Genomic DNA, 27,718 nt, shown 5'->3' with positions numbered 1-27,718 from the left:
CTCGGCCTCCCAGAGTGCTGGGATTACTACAGGCGTGAGCCACCGCGCCCGGCCTCATTTTTTTCTTTCAACAAAAATGGGGTCCTTCACACATTTTTTTAAACACATTTGTTTTTCCGAAGCCAAACTGCATCCAGCTTTATTACAGATACTTTTCACAAACATTGATGGTATTTCAGGCAGAACATGGGTGGTTGTTAACAGTATGTAACAACTTGCAAACTCCCGTCTTCAATGGACTACCAAAATCAGAAAACTGCTATAAAACCCAAGGAAGTCTTCATTTGATGCTCTAAACAGGGAAAGGTTAGAGTGAGGGTTGACATTTCACTTTTTTAAAACAACTTTTTACAGGCTTACCTTGACTTTTCAGGAAATGAAATGAAAATGTCAGAATTTATCAGAAGATCCACAATTTAGAAACTGAACTGCTGTTCTTTTGGGGGATGCCATCTCAGTGGCATCACTGGAAAGTCCAGATTACTTGACACTACTGGTAACCAATTATTCGGGGTCAGGTTCCTGGGGGTGTCTGAGTTTAAGGGAGTTAAAACTATGCTGAAGGCAGAAAGAAAGAATAGGACATAAAAACAAATTATGTTTTTCTATACCACAAGATATTTGTGCCAAGGTGGCTATGTGTTAATGTCAGGGAATCCCCCTTCCTGAGAGCCAAGAGAAAGTCTTTCAAAACTAGAAGGGAAAGGTGTTTTCCCGACATTGGTCTAGCTTTGTAGACATTCTGTTAGTGGCATGCCCCTTCCTCAAAAAACAATGAAGTGTTCTGTGTGCTACCAACACAGCTTTAAAAAAGTAAAACAAAATTCTGCATTTTTATAAAACTCGATAAAAAAATAGTATTTTAAACTGTATAGTCACCAGAAGCACACAGTTATTTAAAATGCTCACACTTCACTTGGCATCTCCAGTGCCTTCAGCTTTCTATGCCTGGTCTGTTTTGGCATCTCTGTTTTCTACAGGGTTATTCCCCTCCTTCCCAGCTTCAGCTTTCCCCCTTTTCCCTTTGGGTATCTTATCTCCTTTTGCAGGGTCCTTTTTAAGCTTGGGCTTTGGCTTTGGGAGGAGCAGGTTTAGCAGACAACCTTGCAGATCTTCTCTGTGGTTCATCCTTTGTGTTGACTTTATCTCCTTTAATGTCTACTTCAGCCTTTCTCTTGGGCATGGTGATGGTGATGGTGGTGGGACTTAGGCACTGGGCTGGGGGATATAGTGGCGTGTGGGTTTTGGTCGGTCTGGGGGTTGTTCTTGCCTCTTCTTCTTCCTAAACACATTTTAAAATGTGTTTATTAGAAAACCTTAATAGGGGGCGTAGTTGCCAGAGATGAAACATAAATGAAAGTAGATAGACTGGTGGTGGCTCACACCTGTAATCCTAGCACTCTGGGAGGCAGAGGCGGGAGGATCGCTCGAGGTCAGGAGTTCGAGAGCAGCCTGAGCAAGAGCGAGACTCCGTCTCTACTAAAAATTAGCCGGGCATGATGGCATCAGGCTGTAGTCCCAGCTACTCAGGAGGCTGAGGCTGGAAAATACTTGACACTCTGTCTCAAAAAAAAAAAAAAAGTGGATAGACTGGAAAAGTAGCCTCCGAAATATGGAAAACAGAACAGTTCAAGAGCCAGTTATGATGGGTTTGCTCCTCATTAGTTACAGTAGATAGATATTACAGTAATAGGTTAATTATTTTGATCATAAACATACCTCTGATTCATGAAGCGAGGATTATGTTATGTCATTGGTCTCTTCTGGTAGGAAAGAATCATTTGAAATGGCAGGTATGTGCTAAAGAGATTTTTAAGGGGGGGTTGGGAAATTAGAATTGTTAATTTAAGAAGTTTATTTAAATAGATTACTTCCAATACTGTCAAGTGATTAGGTTTTCTACAATACCAATCTTTGCATGTTTTAAAGTGACCACAAATCGTCATATTTTTCTGTTAAAAGCCACAAATTTAGCATATTATAAAGTGAGCAAACATTTTCAATATCAAGGAACTGAAGCATCATTCTAATTCTAAGTTGAGTTTTGCTTATACACATTGTACTCAAGAATAAAAGCCTGAAGAATGTATGATAAACAATACTGCTTGAGTGGGTTTGTACACATGTGGTATGATACATATACAGTAAAAGGCACACAGAAGGGCATGTTGCTTAACAATGGGATTATGGATATCTGTAATTTTTTCTTTTCAGTTTCTCTATTTAAAAAACTTTAATACTATCACTTGTATACTCAGAGATGTAATATATACAATTTTGCATGTATCTGTCATTATTTCTACGGATGAACTAGAACTAAGTAGAACTGTATGGAGAAGTTAACACCAGTGCAGAGTGAAAGTGTGCAAGAAAATCATTACTCTCTTTGTGGGGTATAAAACATTTAAACTATATTTTTAAAGATTTGTGTGTGTTTGTGTATACACATTAACATATGTATATATTTGGAAGTATTTAAGGGCTGTTAATATTTATTTTTAGGGAAAGGGCCTATGGCTTACAACATCAGTACCCTTCTCTATAGTACTTACAAGATTAAAAATCTTTTGTGTATGTTACCTTTATTTTTTTATTTTTTTTTTTTTTTATTTTTTGAGACAGAGTCTCTTTCTGTTGCCTGAGATAGAGTACAGTGGCAATATCCTAGCTCATTGCAACCTCAAACTCCCCGTCTATAGCAATCCTCCTGGCTCAACCTTCTGAGTTCTGGGACTACAGGCACGTGCCACCACATGCAGCTCATTTTTCTGTTTTTTGTAGAGACAGGTCTTGCTGTGTTCCTCAAGCCGGTCTTGCCTCAAGCTGGTCTTGAGCATCTGGCCTCAAGAGGTCCTCCCACCTCAGCCTTCCAAAGTGCTAGGACTATAAGCATGAGCCACCACACCCAGCCATAACTTTATGTTTTAAAAAAGAAGTTAACATATGGTGGTAAAAGATCCCCTCAAACCAACAAACAGGAAATAAGAAAAACTACATAGTCAAATTAATATTCATCTTTTGTAGTTTTCGGTTTATATAGCCAAGCTGCCTTCTGGAAGCTTGTCAGTTTTGACTTTTACCAACAATGCACTCAAGTGTTATGCGCACTAGAAACTGTACTTTTCTAGAAACTGAGAAATGCGTATATTTAAATCAGTGCTATTTTTACATTTAAGAAATAATCTCAGAGGCCGGGTGCAGTGGCTCAAGCCCAGCACTCTAGTTTGCTGAGGCAGGAGGATTGCTTGAGCTCAGGAGTTTTAGACCAGCCTGAGCAAGAGTAAGACCCTATTTCTACTTTAAAAAAAAAAAAGAAAAGAAAGAAAAATTAGCCAGACACTGTGACACACACCTGTAGTCTCAGCTACTCAGGAGGCTGAGGCAGGAGGATCACTGGAGCCCAGGAGCTGGAGGTTGCAGTGAGCTACAATGACACCATTGCACTCTACCCAGGGTGGGACAGAGCAAGACTCTGTCTTAACCAAAAAAAAAAAAAAAAAAACAAACAAACAAAAGAAAGAACCTCAGGAATGTTTTTTTTTAATTTATTTAATACAGATGTTCTTATTCTTGTAGGAAAAGCTGAATCTCAGTTGTATCCATAGTCCTGTTGTTAATGAACTTATGAGAGGAATCCGTTCACAAATGGATGGATTAATCCCTGGGGTAGAGCCACGTGAAATGGCTGCTATGTGTCTAGGATTGGCCCACAGGTAAGAATTACTATAGAAAATGATCTAAGAAATAAAAATACTGATTTAATCCTCATAACAACCTTATGAAGATAGTACTAATATCTTCATTTTACAGATAAGGAAACTGATGCCCTAAGTCAATACAGCTGATAAATGGTAAAGTCAGGATTTGAACCCAGGCAATCTGGCTCCATTGCCTGGACTCGTAAAACCTCATCAAAGGAATTCTCTAGTCTTGGATCTTACATTTCTTGGGTTTTCTTTTTCTTTTATCTTTGCTAGGTCATATGCCACTCCTCCATCCACTTACCTTCTCCCCAGATTTTCTCACCTGCTGTGGTCTTCTCTTTCATTGTGTTTGTGTATGTTGATTGTTTTACTCTGATTTTTAATAAGTTTTTAGAACAAGGCAAAAAGAATTACATTAACTCTACCACATTTAACTAGATGTCCCTTAAAATAGGCATTATTGCTATGTTATATATGTTGGTGAAAAGCTTTATATTCTGTGAAATTGAACTAAACAGGATTTATGAAAAAAATAGAGAATAATGGCCAGATAACTCAATCTATGCAACTTTGTAATCAGAGCCCTCTCATTAAGGTTTGTTTACTAATAGCCCTAATAAAATTATTACCACCATTTAAAAGACACCTTGATATTAAAGGCTGTAGTAAAAAAAGTTTGTACCTATAAATTTTAAAAGGTGAGCATAGATTAATGAAAGGGTTGAAACTGCTGAGTTACAGACATAAGAGCAGAAAGCACAAAGGTCAGGAAGAACTTTGTAAAAAAGCATTTCTAAGCGAGAACAAATAGTAGAATTGAGTCAAGATCCAAAATTGTGATTAATCTGCATTGTGTATAGCAGTGGTTCTTTATCAAGGGCAATCAGGTGTCCCCAGGGGGACATTAGCAATGTCCACAGACATTTTTGGTTGTTATAAACTGGGAATGGGGAATGGTCTCTGACTAACATCTAATGGGTAAAAGTCGGGGTCATATAATGCACAAGGCACTCCCCTACAATAAGAATTATGAGGCCCAACATGTCAATAGTACTGAGATTAAGAAACCCTTATAAGGCTGGGCGCGGTGGCTCACGCCTGTAATCTTAGCACTCTGGGAGGCCGAGGCGGGTGGATCGCTCGAGGTCAGGAGTTCCAGACCAGCCTGAGCAAGAGCGAGACCCCGTCTCTACTAAAAATAGAAACAAATTATCTGGCCAACTAAAAATATATATAGAAAAAAATTAGCTGGGCATGCTGGTGCATGCCTGTAGTCCCAGCTACTGGGGAGGCTGAGGCAGTAGGATCGCTTAAGCCCAGGAGTTTGAGGTTGCTGTGAGCTAGGCTGATGCCACAGCACTCACTCTAGCCCGGGCAACAGAGCGAGACTCTGTCTCAAAAAAAAAAAAAAAGAAAAGAAACCCTTATATACGATATCCTTCCTCCACAGCTTTCTGTTTTCAGATGTTGAGTGCTGTGAATGTCTTACCTGGTGGTATAAATCATTAATGTGCTGCAAAAAAGGTCACATAAACCAGTATCACTTTTGCACTACACAGCATTATCCTCTATTTGTCATTCATACATAAACTAATTCTTGTTACAGAAATACAGGTTGTAGCAGGAAAGATGTATTTTTTTTCAGTGTGTACTTGCTGGTCTTGTATAGTGCCTTCCTATTTAACTGATTTTCCTACATACAAAACATATAAACAGTATAGCTCTAAGGAAGGGCATTTGGGCAAAAAAAAAAATTGAAGATGTTAATTTAAATGCTTCTAGGTGCTATTTTACTAATTCATTTTCTTCCTTCTCCCCAGCCTGTCTCGATATAGATTGAAATTTAGTGCTGATAAAGTGGACACAATGATTGTTCAGGCAATTTGTAAGTATAGTACATGCAAAGCCTAGTCTGTTGCTCTGTTTGTGATTTTTTCCTACTAGTACAACTGGATCTTTTATGATTCTATCTGTTGAGAAAGAGAAAGGAGATGAGCTAGAACTTTTAGTTAGGTAAAGTAGATAAGTTAGAAAATGCAAAATAAAAAAGGGGAAAACTACCCATAATTTGGCTAGTTAGAGATAATGTGACTCACATTATTACTGTTATATAAATTGATTCATTCATGTTTTTCCACAGAAATGTTAAAAACCACAAGTGGAATCTATGTAGTTGTGTAGTCTGCTTTTTTCAGTTGGTTTTATACTAGGTGGTTCTACCCATGACATTAAATGATTTTTAAAAACAACGAAGTCTCAGCATTTTCTAATTTTAAAATCCCTTCAACCAGCAATTCCATTCCTAGATATATACCCAAAAGAATTAAAAGCAGAGACTTCCCCAGGTGCAGTGGCCTATACCTGTAATCCTATCACTTTGGGAGGCTGAGGCCAGAAATTTGGGGTACCGGCCTGGGCAATGTAATGAGATCTGGTCTCTACAAAATGATTTGAAAAATTAACAGAATGTGGTGGCACCTGGATTCCTACCTACTGGGGAGGCTGGGGCAGGAGGATCTCTTGAGCCCAGGACTTCAAAGGTGCGGTGAGCTAGGATTGTGACATTGCACTCAAGCCTGGGTGATGGAGCAAGATCCTGTTTCTCTTTTTTTTTTTGAGATGGGGTCTCGTTCTTGCTCAGGCTGTTCTCGAACTCCTGAGCTCAAACCATCCACCCGCCTTGGTCTCCCAGAGTGCTAGGATTATTAGGCGTGAGCCACCTTGCCTGGCCAAGACCCTGTTTCTTAAAAAAACAATACAGGGACTCAGTTCCTTGTACACCCATGTGCATAGTAGCAATATTTATAGTATAATATAGTCAAATGGTGGGAACAACCCAAATATCCATTAACAGATAGATGGATAAACAGAGTGTCCTATATACAGGTTGAGCATCTGTCATCCAAAGTCCAAACCACTCTAAAATCGGAAACTTCTTTGAGTGCTGACATGAAGTCACAAGTGGAAAATTTCACACTTGACCTTGTGTATAGTCAAAACTTAGTTTTGTGCACAAAATTATTTAAAATATTGTATGAAATTAACTTGAGGCTATGTACATAATTTATATATGAATTTTGAATTTTGTATGTGGACTTTGGGTTCCATCTCCAAGATAATGTTGTCGTGTGTATGTAAATATTTCAAACTCTGAAACACTTCTGCTCCCAACCATTTTGGATAACAGATACCCGAACTGTACACACGATGTAATGTCATGCATGTCCTTAAAAAGGAATTTAGTTCTCATATGCCCTACAACATGGATAAAACTTGAAAACATGTTGAGTGAAATAAGCCAATCACAAAAGGACAAATCCCTCACAATCCCACTTATATAAGGTACCTAGAATAGGCAAATTCATAGAGACAGAAAGTCACATAGTACTTCTGTATATAGTCATAATATTACCAGAAGTTGGGGGAAGGTCAGAATAAAGAGTTATTGTTTAATGGGTGCAGAGTTTTTAGTTTGAAATGGTAAAAATGTCCTGGAAATAGATAATGGTAATGGTTGCACAACATTGTGAATGTACTTAATGCCACTGACTTGTACATTTGAAAATGGTTGAAGTGTTACATTTTATGTTGTGTGTGTTTTACCACAGTAAATCCCTTTTTTCCTGTTTTCATTTTAATCTACTGTAGCCTTGTTAGATGACTTGGACAAAGAACTAAACAACTATATTATGCGGTGTCGAGAATGGTATGGCTGGCATTTCCCTGAATTAGGAAAAATTATTTCAGACAATTTGACATATTGCAAGTGTTTACAGAAAGTTGGTGAGTAATTCTTCATCCTTTAAGGAATTGAAAAACAAATTAATTTGGTTGTATCCTAAAATGCAAGTTACAGTATTTTCTTAAACAACATTCCCAGGGTTTTTTACTATTTTTATGTACTTGGGAAGTGTAGCAATTTAATGTCTGTTAGATTTCAAGAACAAAGTGAATTTTAACTTTGATATTGATGGTCTGTGCAACAGAGAACATAGTTCTTTAATTTGGTTTTTCTTAAAATGGCTTCTTATGGTAAATACCAGTAACTTCGCCATTAATAGGGACAACTATAGGCTTAGGTGAGTCGTGTAATAGAACGTTAATAATACTAATAGTAGTTTTCCTATCTACATTATGGGTGTTATATACTAATAGTATAATAATACTATTAGTAGAGGAACCTCATGATTGTTAATAAACATGGATTACTTGGCTCGTATTATATTACCATATAACCACCTTAAGAATTATCAACCTCAGCTTCAATAAAAAATTGTCTATGACAGTACTGTTACTCCTGTCTTTAATTTTTTCCTCCTTTTCTGAAATAAGTTTTTGTGGGATATTTCATCTTATTTTTACCCTTGATTATTTTTTGGAGGGAGGTGATGGGGAAACATTTTATCTCTAAAATCAAACCTTTAAATAAGGAAAATTACTAGGTCAAACTTGTTTACTTTTTGTTTTGTTTAGGCATCCTTTTCATTGGCTTATCTCTACTTTTTCTTTTGACTATTTGGTGGATTTTAAATAATTTGTTGAAGAGTGATTCTCCCTCATCCTCTGCAAACATTCCATAGGCGATAGGAAGAACTATGCCTCTGCCAAACTTTCTGAATTGCTGCCAGAAGAAGTTGAAGCAGAAGTGAAAGCAGCTGCAGAAATATCTATGGGAACTGAGGTTTCAGAAGAGGATATTTGCAATATTCTACATCTTTGCACCCAGGTAAATTATATTGATTCGGAATCTAATGGTGTTACCAGCTCTATAATGCTAATTTTCTGATGGCAATGATGATTTTTACACTTATTGTTCACCTGATAACACAGATATGAAGGTGTTCAGTCACTACCTCTTCTGATGCCATCATGATTTCTATATTTAAAGGGGGAAATATATACTAAAATGAAATAATTTGTATTGTTAGCATGGTCTGAATAATAACCAAAAATCCATTAACAAGAGAGAAGTATGGGTTGAGTTATTTAATTCTGAGTTTTATATCTATGGCTTGTAGTAGTTTTTTCCCCCTGAAATTTGAAGGTAGCTGTATGAAATCACAGCAGGTGATATAAATGTCTATTCCTTGAAATATTTTAAAATATAATAATATTGCCTAACATTTTTAGACAGTGCACTAAGTAGTTTATATACGTTATATAATAAAGTCCTCATAATAGCCATTTTATTTTATTTTATTTTTGAGATAGAGTCTCACTCTGTTGCCCAGACTAGTGTGCCATGGCGTCAGCCTCGCTCACAGCAACCTCAAACTCCTGGGCTCAAGCAATTGTCCTGCCTCAACCTCCCGAGTAGCTGGGACTACAGGCATGCGCCACCATGCCTGGCTAATTTTTTCTATATATTTTTTTAGTTGTCCATATAATTTCTTTCTATTTTTAATAGAGATGAGGTCTTACTCTTGCTCAGGCTGGTCTCGAACTCTTGAGCTCAAACGATCCACCTGCCTCGGCCTCCCAGTGTGCTAGGGTTACAGGAGTGAGCCACCATGCCCGGTCATAATTGCCATTTTATGGAAGACTGATATTACGAGTAGTTGATGTACCCAGGGTCTTCTAGCCTACTATTTGATAATTTAGGGTTCCAATGCTTTAGACTTTTTTTTTTTTTTTTTTTTTGATTGGGGGGAAGAATCTTGCTCTGCTTCCTAGGCTAGAGTGCAGTAGCGTCAGCATAGCTCTCTGCAACCTCAAACTCCTAACCTCAAACTCCTAGGCTCAAGCGATTCTCCTTCCTCAGCTTCCGGAGTAGCTGGGACTACAGGCATGCACAATTTATCTTTTTCTTTTTGTTGAGATGAGGTCTCGCTCTTGCTCAGGGTGGGCTCGAACTCCTGAGCACAAGCAATCCTCCCACCTCAGCCTCCCAGAACCGCTCATGGCTATAGACATAATGAATTTTATACTGTTTGTACTCATAAGGTATTTGTGACTTACTCATTTTATTCCTTTACTTCTAGGTGATTGAAATTTCTGAATATAGAACCCAGCTCTATGAATATCTACAAAATCGTATGATGGCCATTGCACCCAATGTTACAGTCATGGTTGGGGAATTAGTTGGAGCACGGCTTATTGCTCATGCAGGTGATGGTTTTAATGTAATTTGCAAACAAGAGTTTGAAGTTGAGTTTTCTGGCTAGGTTTTTTTGTTTGTTTGTTTGTTTAAATCTTGACAGTAAGTAAGGAAACTTTAGGTAACTAAAATATCAAGTAGGTGGTATTTAGGTGAGGGCTAAGGGCCAAGTGTTCAATGATGATTTTTATTTGTTTGCCTGATTTCCTTTTGGATAATGAAGGCACCTTTAGTCACTACCTCTTCTGAGACACTTCTGGCCCATTGTTAGAAGTTTGTTATGGTTTAGTAGAATAATCAGATGAATGGAGGATAAAACCAATTAACATTTTCATATTTATTTATTTATTCTTTTTTGTATTTTTATTTTTTTTGGAGACAGAGTCTCGCTCTGTCGCCCTGGCTAGAGTACCATGGCGTCAGCCTAGCTCACAGCAACCTCAAACTCCTGGGCTCAAGCAATCCTTCTGCCTCAGCCTCCCGAGTAGTTGGGACTACAGGCATGCACTACCATGCCTGGCTAATTTTTTCTATATATATTTTTAGTTGTCCATATAATTTCTTCCGGTTTTTTTAGTAGAGACAGGGTCTCGCTCTTTCTCAGGCTGGTCTCTAACTCCTGACCTTGAGCGATCCTCCTGCCTCGGCCTCCCAGAGTGCTGGGATTATAGGCGTGAGCCACCACGCCTGGCCCATTTTCATAATATTAAAAACTCATCAAACCCAGATTTGACTGCAATTTTAAGAAATCACAAGTGTTGTATATTCTTGATTATCTCTGTTTTTATTGAGTATACTGTTTTAATATATTTGACTTTCAAAAATATTTTGAATAACTGATTTATAATAAAAACATGTGTATGGTGATATTATAAGGAATGATATGCTACCATTAAAATTCTGTATAATTAAATACCTGCAAATAAAATGAAGTACCAAAAAGGGGGAATGCAATAAAAAAAATTTAAAAAATGAAGTACCAACTCATTTTATACTACTGGAGACATTGTTATAATCAGTCACAACAAATCTTAATATCTACATGAATGTGTTTAAAATGGAATAATTCCTTTAGCTGCACCATTAATCAGACGAATAATTTCATTTAAGTGCCCTCACCTACAAGATCAGATGATTTCATTGTGGTTCCCACAGTTTCATGGTATAGCTAAAGTTGTAGCATAAGAGATGCAGGGATTAACAAAAGTATGTTTGTTGCACTTTAAAAAATGTCTCTAGTGGTTAAGTTCATAGCATCAATGTTGAGTGTTTTTTGATACAGTATATTCTATGCAGCAAATGCAACTAAGCAGCACCTTGGTAACTTATTAGTTTAATAGCACCCCCGCCTCAATCCATGGGGGATACATTCCAAGAGTCACTCTCCCTCTCCCTCTCTCTCGCCCACCATGGATTCCTGAAACCTTAGATAATACTGAACCCTACACTTAATATGCTGTGTTTATTCCTATAAATATATACCTATGATAAAGTTTAATTTATAAATTAGGCACAATAAGAGATTAACAACAGTGACTAATAAAATAGAACAAGTACAACAATATGCCATTATTAAGTAAAATAACAGTTACTTGAACACAAGTACTGCCATGCTACATAAGTGAGAGGGCTACTAAATGACTAGTGGGCAGATAACGTATACAATGTAGATATACTGGACAAAGGGATGATAAACGTCTCAGGCAACCTGAGTAAGACAACAAGAGATTTAAAACTTATGAATTGTTTATTTCTGTTATTTTGCATTTAATATTTTCACTCTGCAGTTGACCATAAGTAATTGAAAGTGTAGAAAGTGAAACCACAGATAAGGGGGACTACTATATATTTCTAGGCACATCTCTTCCTAATCCATATCTGAAAGAACAGGGATAAATAAAGTTTGATTTGTATCCTATAATTAGGCTATTGAGATGTCGTAATATATTTGTTTATTTGCAAGTTTTTAAAACTCTAAAACAATAGAATATTTAATATCCAAAATCTCAGACGTTGTGGGCTAGTTTGGTGTATATGACATTTATATCACCCCAGTGGTGTGCTAATGGAATTTAGAATTGTAATACTGTCTAAAACTAATAAGTAACCTTGAACTAATAAGCTTAACCTTCACTTTTTCCTAGGCGTTCATTACAAACCTCTGCTTATGCTAATGAAAGTCACAAATGAAGAAACAAATTTTAGGGAATTCTGGATATTGAACCCTGGATTATATGAGATTTTTAATAATTATGGTGGCTATAATAGTTATACTACAGGTCTTTCGTTTTATTAATACATGAAAGTTTGAAATATTTGAAGTACATTCTTTGTAACTATTTTTTTGTTTTGTAGGTTCTCTTTTGAATTTGGCCAAGCATGCAGCTTCTACAGTTCAGATTCTTGGAGCAGAAAAGGCTCTCTTCAGAGCCCTCAAATCTAGACGGGATACCCCTAAGTATGGTCTCATTTATCATGCTTCACTTGTAGGCCAGACAAGTCCAAAACACAAAGGAAAGGTGGGTTACAGTTTTTTATAAGTTTGAGCTTTTTCTATTTCATTTTCTTTTTTTTTTTTTCTATATAGCCCATATTTCTTCTACTCTATAGTGTGTAGCAAATCTTTCCATTCTCTTCCTCATTATATAAAAAATGGTGAGTTTCTTAAAAAACATATTTATACACCGAAAGAAAAGGTTAGAAGAAATCATTATTGGTCCACTTAAACATTTTCTTCTGTGCATGTTTTTTTTCCCTGGGATGCACGTGTGGGTGGCATGACAAAAGTATTCGCTGTGGCAGGAAAACCAGTTTAACAACATTTATGAATATGACATGTAAAGCTTTTTGACAGAACTTGACTAAATCCTTTAATACTAGGTGTAGGAATCTCTATTTTGCAGATAATAAAACTGAGCCTTAGGTAAATAAATGAAATCCTTTCAGTCTTTTGGTTTTTTGTTTTTGTTTTTGTTTTTTTTGAGACAGAGTCTCACTCTGTTGCCCAGGCTAGAGTGCTGTGGCATCAGTCCAGCTCATAGCAACCTCAAACTCCTGGGCTCAAGCGATCCTTCTGCCTTAGCCTCCTGAGTAGCTGGGACTACAGGCATGTGCCCCCATGCCAAGCTAATTTCATATATGTGTGCGTGTGTAATTTTTTTTTTTTGTTGTCCAGCTAATTTCTTTCTATTTTTAGTAGAGACAAGGTCTCGCTCTTGTTCAGGCTGGTCTCTAATTCCTGACCTCGAGCGATCCTCCTGCCTTGGCCTCCCAGAGTGCTAGGATTACAGGCGTGAGCCACCACGCCTGGCCCCTTTCAGTCTTTTTGTAGGATGCATAATTTAACAGAATTAAAGTGAAATTTGATAAAAGAGCAGAGTGATGGAGGGAGGAAGGAAGGGTTCATTAGCTTGAAAAAGGACTCACAAATATTTAACATTGTTATGGAGGAAAGCATACACTTATTTGGGATGACAACTAAGCATAGAACTAATGTCAGGGACTAGAAACTAAGGAACATATTAGAAAATTGTTTGAGCTAATTTTAGACAAAAGTGTTGGTGATGATATATAATAATCAATTAGGTATTATGGCCCAGATTGCAATGATAGGGGATTTGAGTAGTGTGACTTAATGCTTTCATAATTCCTGATTTTTAAAAAATTCTGGTATAAATGGTAATGTGATGACTTACTGTAATTTTCTTATGAATAAATTATTGAGGATTTTACATCTCAACTTGGAATATAGTTTGATTGCCTCCAACTTCGTATTTTCTATTAGATTTCTCGAATGTTGGCAGCCAAAACTGTTCTGGCTATCCGTTACGATGCATTTGGTGAAGATTCCAGTTCTGCAATGGGAGTTGAGAACAGAGCCAAATTAGAAGCCAGGTTGAGAACTTTGGAAGATAGAGGGGTAAGAACCAAATTCTTCCTATTCCAGAATTCTTACCTATCAAAAGTTAATAACTGTGAGTAGATTTATGAAATTATTTTAACCTGCTAAACAGTTTTATTTTTTGATACATTTTAGTATGTCTAATAAATTCTTTTTGTGCCTCCTCTTACCAGTTTCTTACATTTACCAAACATTGTGTATTGAACGTTTGCCATTAAGATATGCTATTCAAAATACATAAAGAAAATAGTGTATAACATAATAATTAAAAATAAAACAAAATAATAAAGAAAATTAACAAGAATTGCTGCTTGCTGGCCCACAGATTCATTACACTATAGACTGTATTATAAAGAGATTATGACTTTGAATTTTATTTGTAATTTTCCTTTTTCATCTTAGATAAGAAAAATAAGTGGAACAGGAAAGGCATTAGCGAAAGCAGAAAAATATGAACACAAAAGGTGAGTACATTTAGAGGAGGATGCAGGAAAGGTTTCTGTTTGTTGAAATGTTATATTATCGACAGGAATGTTTTATTGTAAACTTAACCTCACTGTGCCCCTAGTTTTTAAAAAATTTTCTTATTGACAATTAAAATTGTATATCTCTTATCATGTACGTGCAAGGTGATTAACATACTCATTATCTTATGTACTTTTCCTTTTTTGTAGTAAGGACATTTAAAATTGTGTCATCAATTTTCAGTGATACAACACATTGTTGTTAACTATATTCACCATGTTGTACGCCCCCTAATTTTTTTCCTTGCCATTTAGTTTTCCATATTCATTTCTAGTTTTTAATCATATGCACGTATTTAACTTCTCATTTCCAAATTTATTTATTTATTTATTTAGTTATTTAGTTATTTGACACAGAGTCTCACTTTGTTGCCTGGGCTAGAGTGCCGTGGCATCTAGCTCACAGCCACCTCAAACTCCTGGGCTCAAGCAATCCTTCTGCCTCAGCCTCCCGAGTAGCTGGGACTACAGGCATGTGCTACCATGCCCGGCTAATTTTTTCTGTATACTTTAGTTGTCCAACTAATTTCTTTCTATTCGTAGTAGAGATGGGGTCTCGCTCTTGCTCAGGCTGGTCTTGAACTCCTGAACTCAAACGGTCCGCCCGCCTCAGCCTCCCAGAGTGCTAGGATTACAGGCATGAGCCACCTCGCCCGGGCTCATTTCCAAGTATTGATAGTAATTTTTTTTTTAAGTTCCTCTGTAGCATGCCATTTATCAAAAAGGTTTGTTCAGAGTTAATCCATGATGAAACCTATCTTTTTAAAAATGTAAAGAAAGAAGACGAGTCTACAAGTGGCTGAGATGTGATAAAGCATTCAGACTTAACAGTCAAATAACCAAAGATTTGTGTGTGGAGAGGTGTTTTGGTTATTATTTGAAATAAAGCTCAATACTAGTAAGGTTGTGGTGATGAGAACAGAATGTGGTCCAGCTTTTTGGGGAAGCTGTTTGACAGTATATGTCAAGATCCTTGGCCGGGCGCGGTGGCTCTTGCCTGTAATCCTAGCCCTCTGGGAGGCTGAGGCAGGTGGATCGCTCGAGGTCAGGAGTTCAAGACCAGCCTGAGCGAGACCCCGTCTCTACTAAAAATAGAAATAAAAATTATCTGGACAACTAAAAATATATATAGAAAAAATTAGCCGGGCATGGTGGCGCATGCCTGTAGTCCCAGCTACTCGGGAGGCTGAGGCAGTAGGATCGCTTAAGCCCAGGAGTTTGAGGTTGCTGTGAGCTAGGCTGACGCCACGACACTCACTCTAGCCCGGGCAACAAAGTGAGACTCTGTCTCAAAAAACAAAAAAAAAAAGATCCTTAAATATGCTCATAGTCAATAACCTAGTCAATTTTGCTCTTAGGATTCTCGAAATCCTTTACAAATTTTTATAGTAAAATCTCCGGCTAGAAGTGGTGAGGAGAGCTATATGTAATATCAATTCTAAATATATATTTAAATATTTACATTCAGAAAAATTATTTTCCTATATTCTGGAAAGACACCAAATGTATTCATATGAGCATTAATATTTTCTTTTATATTTTGCAAATTTTCCAAGTGTTCTCCAGTGGCCATATGTTTTGAGTTTTTAAAGTCTATAATTTATTGTCTTTAATTGACAAATGTTGATCTTTGTTTCTTAAATTATAAATGTTTTTAACGTATAAGACACAGTCATGTATCTAGAAGTCCACTTAAGAAATAGAACATTCTTTAGCTAGTTTTAACAAATTTTTATTATGTTCCTGTGCCATTACACTTATCACCTTAAACACATGCATTTCAAGCACCAATTATTATAAGAATTGGTTTACATTTTAGGCACTCATTTCAGTGTTTTCTTTCTGCTACATTAGAACAAAAGGAAATGTTGTGTTCTAGGGTATCTTTATCTATGCCTCTTGTTTCTCTGCCTCTTGAGATCTTGTGATGAAGACTTATACATTAAACTTGGTTTAGATTTTTTCCTGTTTTTTTCCCCCCTTTCATTTAATTAATTAGCCAGTGTCTTAATGGTTGAATTCATTCAGTTTTCACTTTCTAGTTATTAGTCAGTTGTAAAGGGATTTTCTCTTTTCATTTCCCCCATGCTGATTGAGTGTTTTCCTGTACCATAGTAACTGCATTGATTACTAAATCAGAATTCATTTAGCTCACCACTTCTTGAATGTGATTGACCTACTTGAAAAATATTAATACCTTTACCTTTTGGAAACTTTTAGTCTTCATAAACTACCCCAAAGCCACTAAAATGAAGCATCATTGTATGCTTATGTAAGTATTTTCTAATGGCCTTTTCTTTATATCTCTTGAGAATTATTATATTTCAATTACAGATATTTGTAGAGCTTTTCTAAAACTCTTTGGCTCTTTCAGTGAAGTGAAGACTTACGATCCTTCTGGTGACTCCACACTTCCAACCTGTTCCAAAAAACGCAAAATAGAAGAGGTAGATAAAGAGGATGAAATTACTGAAAAGAAAGCAAAAAGAGCCAAGATTAAAGTTAAAGGTTAGTTTGAATTTTTTAATGCTATTTATACTTTTAGGAAGTACAGACTTTGTAAATCTTAGACATACATGCCATTTTAACTTTATTGTAGAACCACCCATACTGAAAGCTAGTGATATTTTAGTATGCCATTATATTCTCTGGGAATTGTTTGGATATTGTTAAATTTATCTGACTTCATGGAGGAATGTGAGAAGCTTATCATTGAATATGTGGAATTAAATAATTTACTAAGAATATCAAAACTTCAGTTTCTACCATGTGAACTATTTTGAAAACTAGAATGGGGGGTGAAGGAATCTAGTTTATAAATTGGTTGCTGACAGGTTGTTTTTTGTTAGGAATGAATGTAGAATTGATGAGCAGTGGTTTTATTCATTGTTTCTATTATATGGAGTGAACTAGAAGAGTAGCATACTAGGTGGCCTGCCATCATAGCAGTAATATTTAATAGGCACCTACCAGCGAACTAGGCTGTCTCGTAAAGTTGATACATAAGTACCCTGCCCCATTTATTAGTTGTACCTGTGTTTATTGAGCACCTACCAGCCAGTCTAGTAGGAGAGTGAAGCATTAAAGCAATAATTGCTTTAACTTGGTTTCTTAGTAAGCTTAGTGGTCAAAAGTGTACTATCAACAAATGTGGTGCTTGCTTCAGCAGCACATATACTGAGGTAGAACAATACAAAGATGGTTAGCATGGCCCCTTAGGAAGGATGAAATGTCTGAGATGGTGGGGCACCCCAACTGTGCTGATTTGATTAATTCACAGTGTATGCCTGTATCAAAACATCACATGGACCCTATAAAGATAACATCTATTATATACCCATGATAATTAAAAATAAAAAATTAAAAACAACAAATGTGGGCTCTACCTTGGATAAAGAAAATATAAACAAATTATTTAACTTCTATGCTTCTATTTCCTCATTGAAAATAAGGAGATCTATAAACCTGTTGGGAGCATTTGAAACACCAAACTCTAGATTTGTATCTAGTAAGCTTTTCAAATGTATCTGTTACTCCACAATTTTCCCCACCTCATACATGGCAATTCCAGTTGCTTTGGCTATCAGCCTTGACTCTCTTCTCATAAGCCAGATCTTCTCTGACACCACAATCTCTCAATTATACTTTTTGAAAGAATGTCGTAGCCACAGTGGAACTACCCTTAGCTTTCTGATCTCTTTTAAATTTCTACTCCTGCTCACTGTGCCCCTTCCACAACTGGCCTGCTTGCTATTTCCTGAACTTCTCATCCACTTCCCCTCCAAAAAACCTTAGGACCTTAGCATTTGCTTTTCTCTCTACCCAGACTATTCTTCCTCCAGATATGGGCATCATTCACTCCCTCACATCTTTAAGATGTTTGCCTAACTTGTCTGTCTAAAATGTCCATATATACTGCCCTTCTCCAACATACTTCTTTCTGATTTATTTGTGTGTGTGTGTGTGCTTTTTTTTTTTTTTTTTTTTTTTTTTTTTTTTTTTTTGAGACAGAGTCTCACTCTGTTGCCTGGGCTAGAGTGCCGTGGCGTCAGCCTTGCTCACAGCAACCTCAGACTCCTGGGCTCAAGCAATTCTACTGCCTCGGCCTTCCCAGTAGCTGGGACAACAGGCATGCGCCACCATGCCCGGCTAATTTTTCTGTACATATTTTTAGCTGTCCATATAATTTCTTTCTATGTTTAGTAGAGACGGGGTCTCGCTCTTGCTCAGGCTGGTCTCGAACTCCTGAGCTCAAACGATCCGCCCGCCTCGGCCTCCCTGAGTGCTAGGATTACAGGCGTGAGCCACCGTGCCCGGCCACTGCTTTATTTTTTATCCTTAGTGTGGATTACTGTCTATTGTATAATGTATCATTTATTTTATGTCTCTTCACTCTCCCACTAAAGTAAGGTTCATAACAACAGAGGGGTCTTTTTTTGTTTTCATCTGTTTTGTGCCTTGCTGTCTCTAACTGTTTAGAGTAGGGCCTGGCATATATTAATAGTTGGTGCTAAATAAGTATTTGGTCAATGAATTTCTAATCATAGTTACCTTGTTGAGTCCTCACTTTAATTCTAAGCATTATACTTAGTATTTTGTATGCATTGTCTCTTTAAATTTCAGTAATAATCCAATGAGATAGACATTCCTAAATTTTATAGGTGAGGGTGTGGAGTTTTACAGAGATTAAAATAGATTACTGAGGGTCACAGCAGGTAGAATAATCCAGGTCTTCTGACTTCAGAGTGCAAATTCTTAACCATTTCTAATATAATAGACTCTCTTCCCAGAAAAGATTGAAGATGAGACAACCTTTTTTTTAATTATGATTTCTTTACCTGCTTGTATGAGAAAATTATGTTACTTCTGAGCTTTATCTATATCACTTGTAAAGTTGGTGGTATTGGACAAGATAGGCCTAGAAGGACCTTTCCAGTTGTGAAATGAACATCATAAACATTGGATAATTGATGGGAATGACAGAAAAAACTAGGACTCAAAAGTTTTTGGAGGGAATGAGGCATGATACAGTGTTAACTTGTTATGCTTTCACACTTGCCCCTATTCAGTTGAAGAAGAGGAGGAAGAAGAAGTGATAGAAGAAGAAGAGACATCTGTGAAGAAGAAGAAGAAAAAGGATAAAAAGAAACACATTAAGGAAGAACCGCTTTCTGAGGAAGAGCCATGTACCAGCACAGCAATTCCTGTATGTCTGTCTGTAAATACCAGTACTTGCTTGGCATGGGCAGGATCTCCATTTTTAAATCTACTCTTTGCATCAGAAATGAGTGGGCATTTTAAAAAATGGTTTTCATTGATATAAGGCTTAAAATAAAATGGCTTTATGTTAATATTATAAAAGGCCACTTCCCAAATCTAGAATCTTACTATAAAAGTTTTCTTCAAGGGAGGAAGAGAATATGATTTTGTTAGAGCTCACTTTTACAGGTGTGGCTTTTATATCTTAGATTTTAATCTTTCCCCCAAATATGTTTTTAAGGAAAACTATTTTGTATTTTATAAGGAAAAGTTATTACTCACCTCTACAATTACAGCTCTTTCAAAAGCATTCTTGTTTGTTATTTTCAGAGTCCAGAGAAAAAGAAGAAAAAGAAAAAAAAGAAAGACAATGAGGACTAAAAGAAGAGAACCAAAATTGTACCACCTGGACACGTCATGCTTAGGATTCAGTTGGGAGTATACCAGAGATGCTCTCTGACATAATCCAGGGAAAGTTGAATGAAACAATGTGATTATTCATCTATAACTTTCAAAAAAACCTATTTGTGTTTTGTCATCAACTCTGTTAACCTTATTATGTCATCATTTCTTAGAGTCTTTGATAACAAATAAAATTTTCTTTGTATTTTAAGGCAGTTCTGTGATCTCTTTATATTTTACATAGAGAATCTTTGGCCCTTTCTATAGTTTATATGGCATCTGACGATTATTTTGGTAATTATAGCTGATAAGTGGGAGTTGTTAATGGTTAATTTGAAACAGCCTTTTGGAAGGCAGCAATTAGAATAATTCAAGAAATTCACTCTAATGTGTTTATCTTGGTTTTTTGGACTATTTTTCATTTTCCCCCCTTTTCTATTATCTTTCTGCCTCTGAATTTATTTAAATAAAGATTTGTTTAAATTTTAAAATTAGATGAGCAAAACTTTTTGGTACCTATTCAAAAGAGGGGAAAAGTGTCCCTTTTTATTTGTTTGCAGTTCTAAAAGGTGCAACAAAGTAATTTTTAATCTAGACCTTGATTTGTTTTTAAAGTAATCTAAAGTGACTTTTTAAAAGATTGCACAAAATGATTTTAAAGTGAAGAATGGGGAATAGAGGAAAATGAAGATGAGGAAAAAATAGTGTCACTAGGAATTGAGGTATAAATCAGGACATAGAATACCAAAGAGAAATCTTTGTTTCTGAAAGTGTTTAATACGCAAACAGAAGGCTGGTATACCACCATATTATCAAGACATGAGTTTTATAGGACTGTATGTTTTTACCTGTGTATGTGTATGCCATGAACATCAGACATTATGTTAAAAACCATTCAATCGAAGCAGTTGGTGGATGGGAGAGGCTAGAAGGACTATAGCTTTGAGTTCCATATCTGTTTTTCATGTGACCAAAGGCAAGTCAAGAACCCCCCTTTGGTTTCCTGCTTTGTAATGATCAGTTTTACCTCCTAATTGTGCTTTATAGAAAATCAGATGATATAAACTTTCAGAGATCAGCTTACTTAAGTTTCAAATTTAGATAATTTGCTTCTGTGCAGCCTTCCCTAGACAAAATTACATAATAAATAAAGCTAGTTATCATGCTTCCAGGAGAACAGAGTCATTTTGCATCACCCAGTTGTACCCCAGACACATTCTAATTTGGTATAAAACAGCTTAGTTTATCAAGAGCTTTTGATGAAAATGGTCTTTAAAGCTGTCAAGGGCTGTATCATCAAAATCTTTGCATCCAAAATGGTAGGTTTTGAGAAAACGAATTAAATAACTTCTAGTCATTTTGAGTAGTCTTCTACAGGCCTATCAGCTTTCATGTGGGCTGAAGTCTTAACCATTTAGTACACTAACCAAACACTAGGTTCTGGTTCTGCTTGGTGCCAATGAAGCATTTGTCCTAATGAAGAGCTTTGTGACCTTAGTTTGAAATTGGAAGCTCAGGTGAATTTTACACGCCCAGTTTTGAAGAATTTCTGTGATGGGGCCACATAAAATAGTCTCTGATGAAAACTTACTGATTCTCCCCTTCCCTTAAAAATGTAAATTGCTGTTTCCTGGTTTAAACGTCTTTATCTGTCCATTGCCTTCTGGCTCTTTAGCCTGCTTCCAAGGCTCTTGGTTGTGCTGCCTCCTCTTCTCCAACCTCAGAACACTGTCCGCAGTTCTCTTTCCCAGGGCTTAACTTTTAGTAAAGATGCCTCTGCTGCCCAAGGAGTTCTCTTCAATACCTTTTCCTCTTCTCTGAGGCCATTTCTAAATACCCGGCTCAGGTTTATCTCTAATCCCAGTTGTGCCAGCCAGAATAACATGCAGTAGGGTTAAATGTCTTTTTTTTTTGAGACAGAGTCTCACTCTGTTGCCTGGGCTAAGAGTGCTGTGACATTAGCATAGCTCACTGCAACCTCAAACTCCTGGACTGAAGTGATCCTCGTGCCTCAGCCTCCCAAGTAGCTGAGACTACAGGCCCTTGCCACCAGGCCCGGCTAATTTTTTCTATTTTTAATTGCCTTGCTAACTTCTTTCTATTTTTATCAGGCTGGTCTCTAACTCCTGACCTCAAGCGGTCGTCCCACCTTGGCCTCCCAGAGTGCTAGGATTACAGGCGTGAGCCACGGCTCCCGGCCCTGTGAGACCTCATTTTAACAAAAAAAAAGTTTAAAAGCCAGGCATGGTGGCACACTCTTGTAGTCCCTGCTACTTAGGAGGCTGAGGTGGGAAGATCGCTTGAGCAGCTTGAGGCTGCAGTGAGCTATGATCAATCACATCATGCCACTGCACTCCAGCCTGGGTGACAGTAAGTTTCTTGTCTCTTGAAAAAAAATCATGAGAGGAAATATATTCATTTAGTGGAAGTGGATCATCATAAAAGTGTTCATTCTCATCATCTTCACTTTGAGTAGGCGGTGGAGAAGGGGAGGTGGTCTTGCTGTCTGGGGTAGCAGAGGCAGAAGCAGAAGAAAATCTGCATGTAGTGTTCAAGGATCAATTGTAATTCATTAGAATGTTGGTTCTCAGCAGGACCTCCATGCCCAAGCTGCTTACCATGCTTGTCCCTTCCCTGATTTGATCCTTGTAGCCCCTGTTGCCTTAGTCCCTCACTTTACAATATGTGCATGTGAGGTTGACAGGAGGGGCCAAACCAAATCACTTTCCCCCTATTCTTCACACTGCTCTACTCCCTCCCTTTCTGAACTTTGGGACACTCAAAATATAGTAAGGGGTAGTTTAGGAAGATTCTTGTCAGCTGGGGATGGAGTCTTGGGTTGCACGTAGGGAAACTTGGGATCAAGTCTGCTACTAATCTGTGGTTTTGGACAGGTTGCTATCACATTCTGAACCCAAGTTAAGGAACAGATTGTATTGTTTTCTGTAAATATTTAATGCCTGGTATGATCTTAGACCACTGTTGGTACTGAGGGTACAGGAGAGAACCAGACAGACAAGGTCCCTGGTGGAGCTCACAGTTTATGTACAAAAGATTAATTAAAATAAATAAGCAATTACAAACTGTGTTAAAGGAATGAGAGAAAAATGAAGGGTGCTTTATGAAACACCCCATTAATAAGGAGTGAGGGATGTGGAGGTGTCTCTGAAGGCTCTCCCAAGGTGGCATTTAAAAGAATCTGAGAAATGAGAAGTTACTCAGCAAAGAATAGTGGGGAATGGGGGTTGGAGGAGGTAATTGGAGAAAAGAACCAACATGTGTGGAGTTGGGGCAAGCAGTTTGGCACGGAGACATCCCCTACCCACCATGAAGAGGAAAATAGGAAGCCAATGGCTGAGTTTACAGATGAAAGGCCTTGTCATCACTGAACTCCCTCCTCCTAGCAATTTTGAAGTACTGTTATTAATCCCCTTTTATAATGGCCAAATGAAGCTTAGACAGGTTAAGTAACTTGCCCAAAGTCACACCCCTATTGACTGACAGATGGGGTATTTGAATCCAGTCAGGGCTGAAGAGTAGAACTTCAAAAAAAAAAAATGTTGGTTCTTAAAACTTCAGTGATAGAAACACTTGGAAAACTGTGAAAGATAAGTTTCTGATTTAGGTGTAGGGTAGGGCCCAAAATTTGTTTTCTTGTGGGGTTTTTTGGATTTTTTTTTTTTAGAGTCTCTCTCTGTGACCGTGGCTAGAGTGCAGTGGGGTCATCATAGGTCACTGCAACCTCAAACTCCTGGGATCAAGTGATCTCCTGCCCCATCCTCCCAAGTAGCTGCGACTACAGGCTCGTGCCACCACACCGGCTAATTTTTTCTATTTTTGGTAGAAAGGGGTCTCACTTTTGCTCAGGCTGGTCTCCTGAGCTCAAGTGATCCTCCTGCCTCAGCCTTCCGCAATGCTTAGGATTATAGGTGTGAGCCACCACGCCAGGCCAGAATTTGCATTTTTGACAAAATTCCCAGCTGATGATGGTTGGGGGACAACACCTTGACCACTGTACTAGGATGTTTCCCTTCTATCATCTTGCCTAGCCCTGAAGTTCTCCAAACTAGAACCTAATTTAATGGCCAAGAAGTCAGGCCTGTGCATTTGGGTAAAGTGAGGAATGCCACAAACCCAGTATCAGGGCCGGGCGCACCGTGGCTCACACCTGTAATCCTAGCCCTCTGGGAGGCCGAAGCGGGTGGATCGCTCGAGGTCAGGAGTTCGAGACCAGCCTGAGTGAACTAAAAATAGAAATAAATTATCTGGACAACTAAAAATATATATAGAAAAAATTAGCCGGGCATGGTAGCTCATGCCTGTAGTTCCAGCTACTCGGGAGGCTGAGGCAGAAGGATTGCTTGAGCCCAGGAGTTTGAGGTTGCTGTGAGCTAGGCTGATGCCACAGCACACTACCCCGGGCAACAAAGTGAGACTGTGTCTCAAAAAAAAAGAATTTGCTTTTGAAGGGATTTCTGATTCTGTAAGTGTTTCGTATATGTTATATTTTGTATAGAAAGGAAAAAAACTTACTGTGTTTTAAAGTTTGTGAGAGGCTGGGCATGGTGGCTCACACCTGTAATGCTAGTACTCTGGGAGTGCTGACCGTTTCCCACTTATTTTGGTTGACTGTTAAGGAATAATGCTAATTGTGTTTATACCAGCCTCACCATTTTTTTATATCCAAGTTATCTCCTTTACTGTTACTTAGTATTTTTTTTTAACAGTACTTCTAATTTTTGTTGTTTTTTTTTTTGTTGTTGCTGGGTTTTTTTTATTACAAACAAATCTGCAGTGAATGCCATTGTACATTTATCTTCACGTACTTGTGTTTCTATAGGATAAATCTCTAGATGTGGAACTACTGTGTCAAAGACATATAATTCTAAAATAGTGTCAGTTTGCCTCCAAAAGATTGTAATAATTTATACTGCAACCAATGGTATTAAGATAAAGCTCCCTGGTCATAAACTATCTCATAATCATCTTTTTATTAACATCTATCCCAACCCCCTACTCACTAGCACAGTTTTGCATATAACAGTAAATAATTTTTTAAACATTAATTTGAACTATGTGGTTTTAAACCTGGATAATTTTCCTGTTGTAATTCTATAGTCCTGAATGTATAAGGGGATTTCATTTTATCAGTACAGAATTGAAAGTATATTCAAGATTATACACTCCGACCCAGCCTTGTGATCCTAGCCCAAAGAAGGAATTTGTGTGAATAGAAAAAATGACTCCTTCAACACACTGTACTGCTAGGTGCCAGAATATTGTCATGACTATAAATCTGCAGTGACTAGGGGCTGGGCACAGTGGCTCAGGCCTGTAATCCCAGTACTTTGGGAGGCTGTGATGGAAGGATTGCTTGAGCCCAGGAATTTGAGACCAGCCTGAGCAAGAGCGAGACCCCCATCTCTACTAAAATAAATAGCAAGAAATTAGCCGGACAACTAAAAATAAAAAAAACAAAAGAGCTAATGGCTGTAAATGAGACAAGGAGCATGACATCTCATTTGTCAAAAATTTGATCTGTTAGTACTAATGGAGGGGAATAGATTTTATTTTATTTTTTATTTTTGAATCCCCTAAATGTTCTCTACGAGGAATAGGAGGTTTTAGAGGTAGAAGGAATCAAAGAGATCACTAGTACAACTCTGTCACTGCAAATGAAGACTTGGGCCCAGAGCGACCTTCACCATACAGGCTCCCGGTGTGCTAGTATATTCCAAAGATATTAGGCCTGCCCTCTTCTCTAAGCAACAAGGAGAAAGCAATTTCTTTTATAAAAAGTTTGTACACACTTAATCCAGCCTTTAGATCCATCTATCTTCCAGTTTACAGGAAAGGCATCATAGGAAGCAATCGGATCCAAAACGTGCAATATTAAAAGCCGGTCATTAGTCTGTGGCAGGTACGTGGGGCTCCAGAGGCCTCCATCTCATAACGGCAGAAGTACTAGAGTGAGAGGAATGGCAGGGACGGCCCCCGACAGTCTGAAGGACCCTCCGTGGTGGATAGAAGAGACTGCAGCGGATATGGTGGTATCAGGGGTGACGCAGAAGAGGACATGGCGGCCGAGCGAGGGAACAGGTAACCAAAGGTGCCCTGAGCTCCCTGGGTCTGACAGGAGGGGCTCATTCCTGGAAGAATCCTAGAGCAGCGTGGGGGCTACAGCGCCGCAGTCTGGTCATGTGGGCCCTGACACTAGGGCTCCTTCCTGGCACTCAGGTCTTATGGACACCAGGGCGGCTGAGGGGCCTTCAGTTAGGGTCGCGGGGGATGTCCTCCTGCCACAGGGGTGGCCGTGAAAACAATTCTCTGAAGTCCAGATAGATAGGGCCCTAGGGTGAGATTTGTGCACAAATCTCTGAATGCGTATTTCGGTTGAGCTTGAACATTGAATAAGTTATTTCTTGATGTTAAAAAAAAACCTCATTAAAAATGGGGTGGGAGGCAGAGGGGGAGGGCCGGGGGAGTGGTCGTCTCCCCTGCAGCCTCCCGACCCCCCACCCCCAGGCTCCGGAGCCTCCGCCGCGGGAGCACCCGCTGCCCCAGCTCCTGCCGCGGGCACGCACCGGCTCGGCTCAGGCTCAGGACTGCAGGTAGACATCTCCACTGCCCAGGAATCATTGAGCTTGCGGAAATGACAGCCTCCCTGGAAGGCTGGCCACACTGGAGTCCCACCTCGGCATGGGCCTCGCCACTGAGGCAGCTCCACAGTCTGTGCTGGTCTGAGGGTGCTGCCCGTCATGGGGGCAGGCATCTCCCCGGGGCTCCTCATTGCCATCGTCTGCAATGGCTTTGTAGGCTTCTTGCTGCTGCCTCTCCGGGTCATTCTCTGCTGGGCCTGCCACTCTTGCTCTGCTAACATTGACTCTGTCTCTGAATCCAGTCCCAACTCCAGCCCTGGCCCCTGTCATGAGAAGCCTACACTGCTCCAAACGCCTAGCCATAAAGTCAGCTACCTGCTGCAACCGTGAAGGCACCTGGCCTTGCCAGGAGCCTGGGACCTAAGTCTACCACACCCAGAGCCTGGAATCAGGATTCCAGAGTTCAGCCTGCCTGAGATCCAGAACTCCGAGTCCAGCTTGCTTGGAGCTGAACCCAGCAGCCTCGAGTCTAGCCAGCCTGGCTCCAAGAGTGGCTCAGTGGCCCTAGGGAGATGGGCCTGAGGTTGGGGTTCATGAGCTGGTGCTAGGGCCAGGGCCATCTGGACTCTGCTCCATCCCAAGGGCCAGGGGCCAGGTCTACCCTTTCCCTGGGCCGAGCGCCTCTAGGCCCTCTAGGTTGGGGAAGCAAACTGGAACCCATGGCAATAATGGGAGGGTGTCTAGGGTGGGTCCTTCCTCTGATCCTCCCACTGTTTGCTAGATAATAAATGGAACTGTGGCTCTTAAAAATAAATGGGGTTGGAGCTGGGTATAGGTGGCCCATGCTTCTAATCCCAGCCACTAGGGAGGCTGAGGTGGGAGAATGGCTTGAGCCCAGGTGTTTCAGACCAGCCTGGGCAACATAGCAAGACCCTATCTCTAAAAAAAAAAAAAAGTTTAAAGGGGTGGGTAATGGTGGCAAAAGAATTTTATTGTGATGCTTCTGTGGAATTACCTCCTGAGAATTGAGGGAGGTATGAGAGATAAGGGATTACTGGCTTCATTATGTCTTATCGTCTTCTTTTTTTTTTTTTCGAGACAGGGTTTCACTCTGTTGCCCTGCCCAGAGTGCAGTGGTGTCATCATAGCTCACTGCAAGCTCAAATTGCTGGGCTCAAGCGATCCTCCTGCCTCAGCCTCCCGAGCACCTGGGACTACAGGTGGGTGCCACC

The 27,718-nt window shown here is 38.8% G+C and overlaps 2 protein-coding genes, 3 non-coding genes and 1 pseudogene across 8 annotated transcripts in view; 5 read left to right on the top strand and 1 right to left on the bottom strand.

The window, feature by feature from the left end:
* NOP58 (NOP58 ribonucleoprotein) overlaps positions 1-20,098 on the top strand; it is a 33,161-nt gene extending 13,063 nt beyond the window's left edge. For 3 of the 4 annotated variants that reach the window (XM_045559709.1, XM_045559711.1, XM_045559710.1), the window contains 11 exons: positions 3,577-3,713; positions 5,525-5,589; positions 7,353-7,487; positions 8,285-8,430; positions 9,686-9,812; positions 12,157-12,320; positions 13,586-13,720; positions 14,105-14,166; positions 16,601-16,734; positions 19,296-19,432; positions 19,816-20,098. In XM_045559709.1, coding sequence (XP_045415665.1) covers positions 3,577-3,713; positions 5,525-5,589; positions 7,353-7,487; positions 8,285-8,430; positions 9,686-9,812; positions 12,157-12,320; positions 13,586-13,720; positions 14,105-14,166; positions 16,601-16,734; positions 19,296-19,432; positions 19,816-19,866 — 1,293 coding nt within the window. In that variant the 3' untranslated portion in view covers positions 19,867-20,098. Of the gene's footprint in view, positions 1-3,576; positions 3,714-5,524; positions 5,590-7,352; positions 7,488-8,284; positions 8,431-9,685; positions 9,813-12,156; positions 12,321-13,585; positions 13,721-14,104; positions 14,167-16,446; positions 16,499-16,600; positions 16,735-19,295; positions 19,433-19,815 lie in introns of those variants that run through there. The other variant, XM_045559712.1, reaches the window with a different exon arrangement.
* On the bottom strand, positions 913-1,183 carry LOC123643877 (annotated as a pseudogene).
* Positions 8,488-8,574, top strand: LOC123644269. Its single transcript, XR_006737084.1, has one exon. It is a non-coding gene; the product is annotated as a small nucleolar RNA SNORD11B (small nucleolar RNA).
* On the top strand, positions 9,972-10,055 carry LOC123644268. The gene has a single exon (XR_006737083.1). It is a non-coding gene; the product is annotated as a small nucleolar RNA SNORD11 (small nucleolar RNA).
* On the top strand, positions 17,380-17,485 carry LOC123644221. The gene has a single exon (XR_006737042.1). It is a non-coding gene; the product is annotated as a U6 spliceosomal RNA (small nuclear RNA).
* Positions 20,099-26,645: 6,547 nt separating the features above from the next.
* LOC123643875 (adropin-like) lies at positions 26,646-26,876 on the top strand. Its single transcript, XM_045559708.1, has one exon. It carries the CDS (start codon positions 26,646-26,648, stop codon positions 26,874-26,876), a length of 231 nt encoding a protein of 76 aa, XP_045415664.1.
* The last annotated feature ends 842 nt before the right edge of the window (positions 26,877-27,718 follow it).

Source organism: Lemur catta, chromosome 8 (genome assembly GCF_020740605.2).
Source record: "Lemur catta isolate mLemCat1 chromosome 8, mLemCat1.pri, whole genome shotgun sequence".
NCBI classification, from domain to species: domain Eukaryota; kingdom Metazoa; phylum Chordata; class Mammalia; order Primates; family Lemuridae; genus Lemur; species Lemur catta.
Note: the sequence above shows the minus strand (reverse complement) of the source record. Positions and strands in the feature narration are given on the sequence as shown.

Bases quoted from the DNA above. Each gene is read 5' to 3' on its own strand.
- LOC123643875 (XM_045559708.1), top strand. From the start codon at position 26,646: ATGGGGGCAGGCATCTCCCCGGGGCTCCTCATTGCCATCGTCTGCAAT.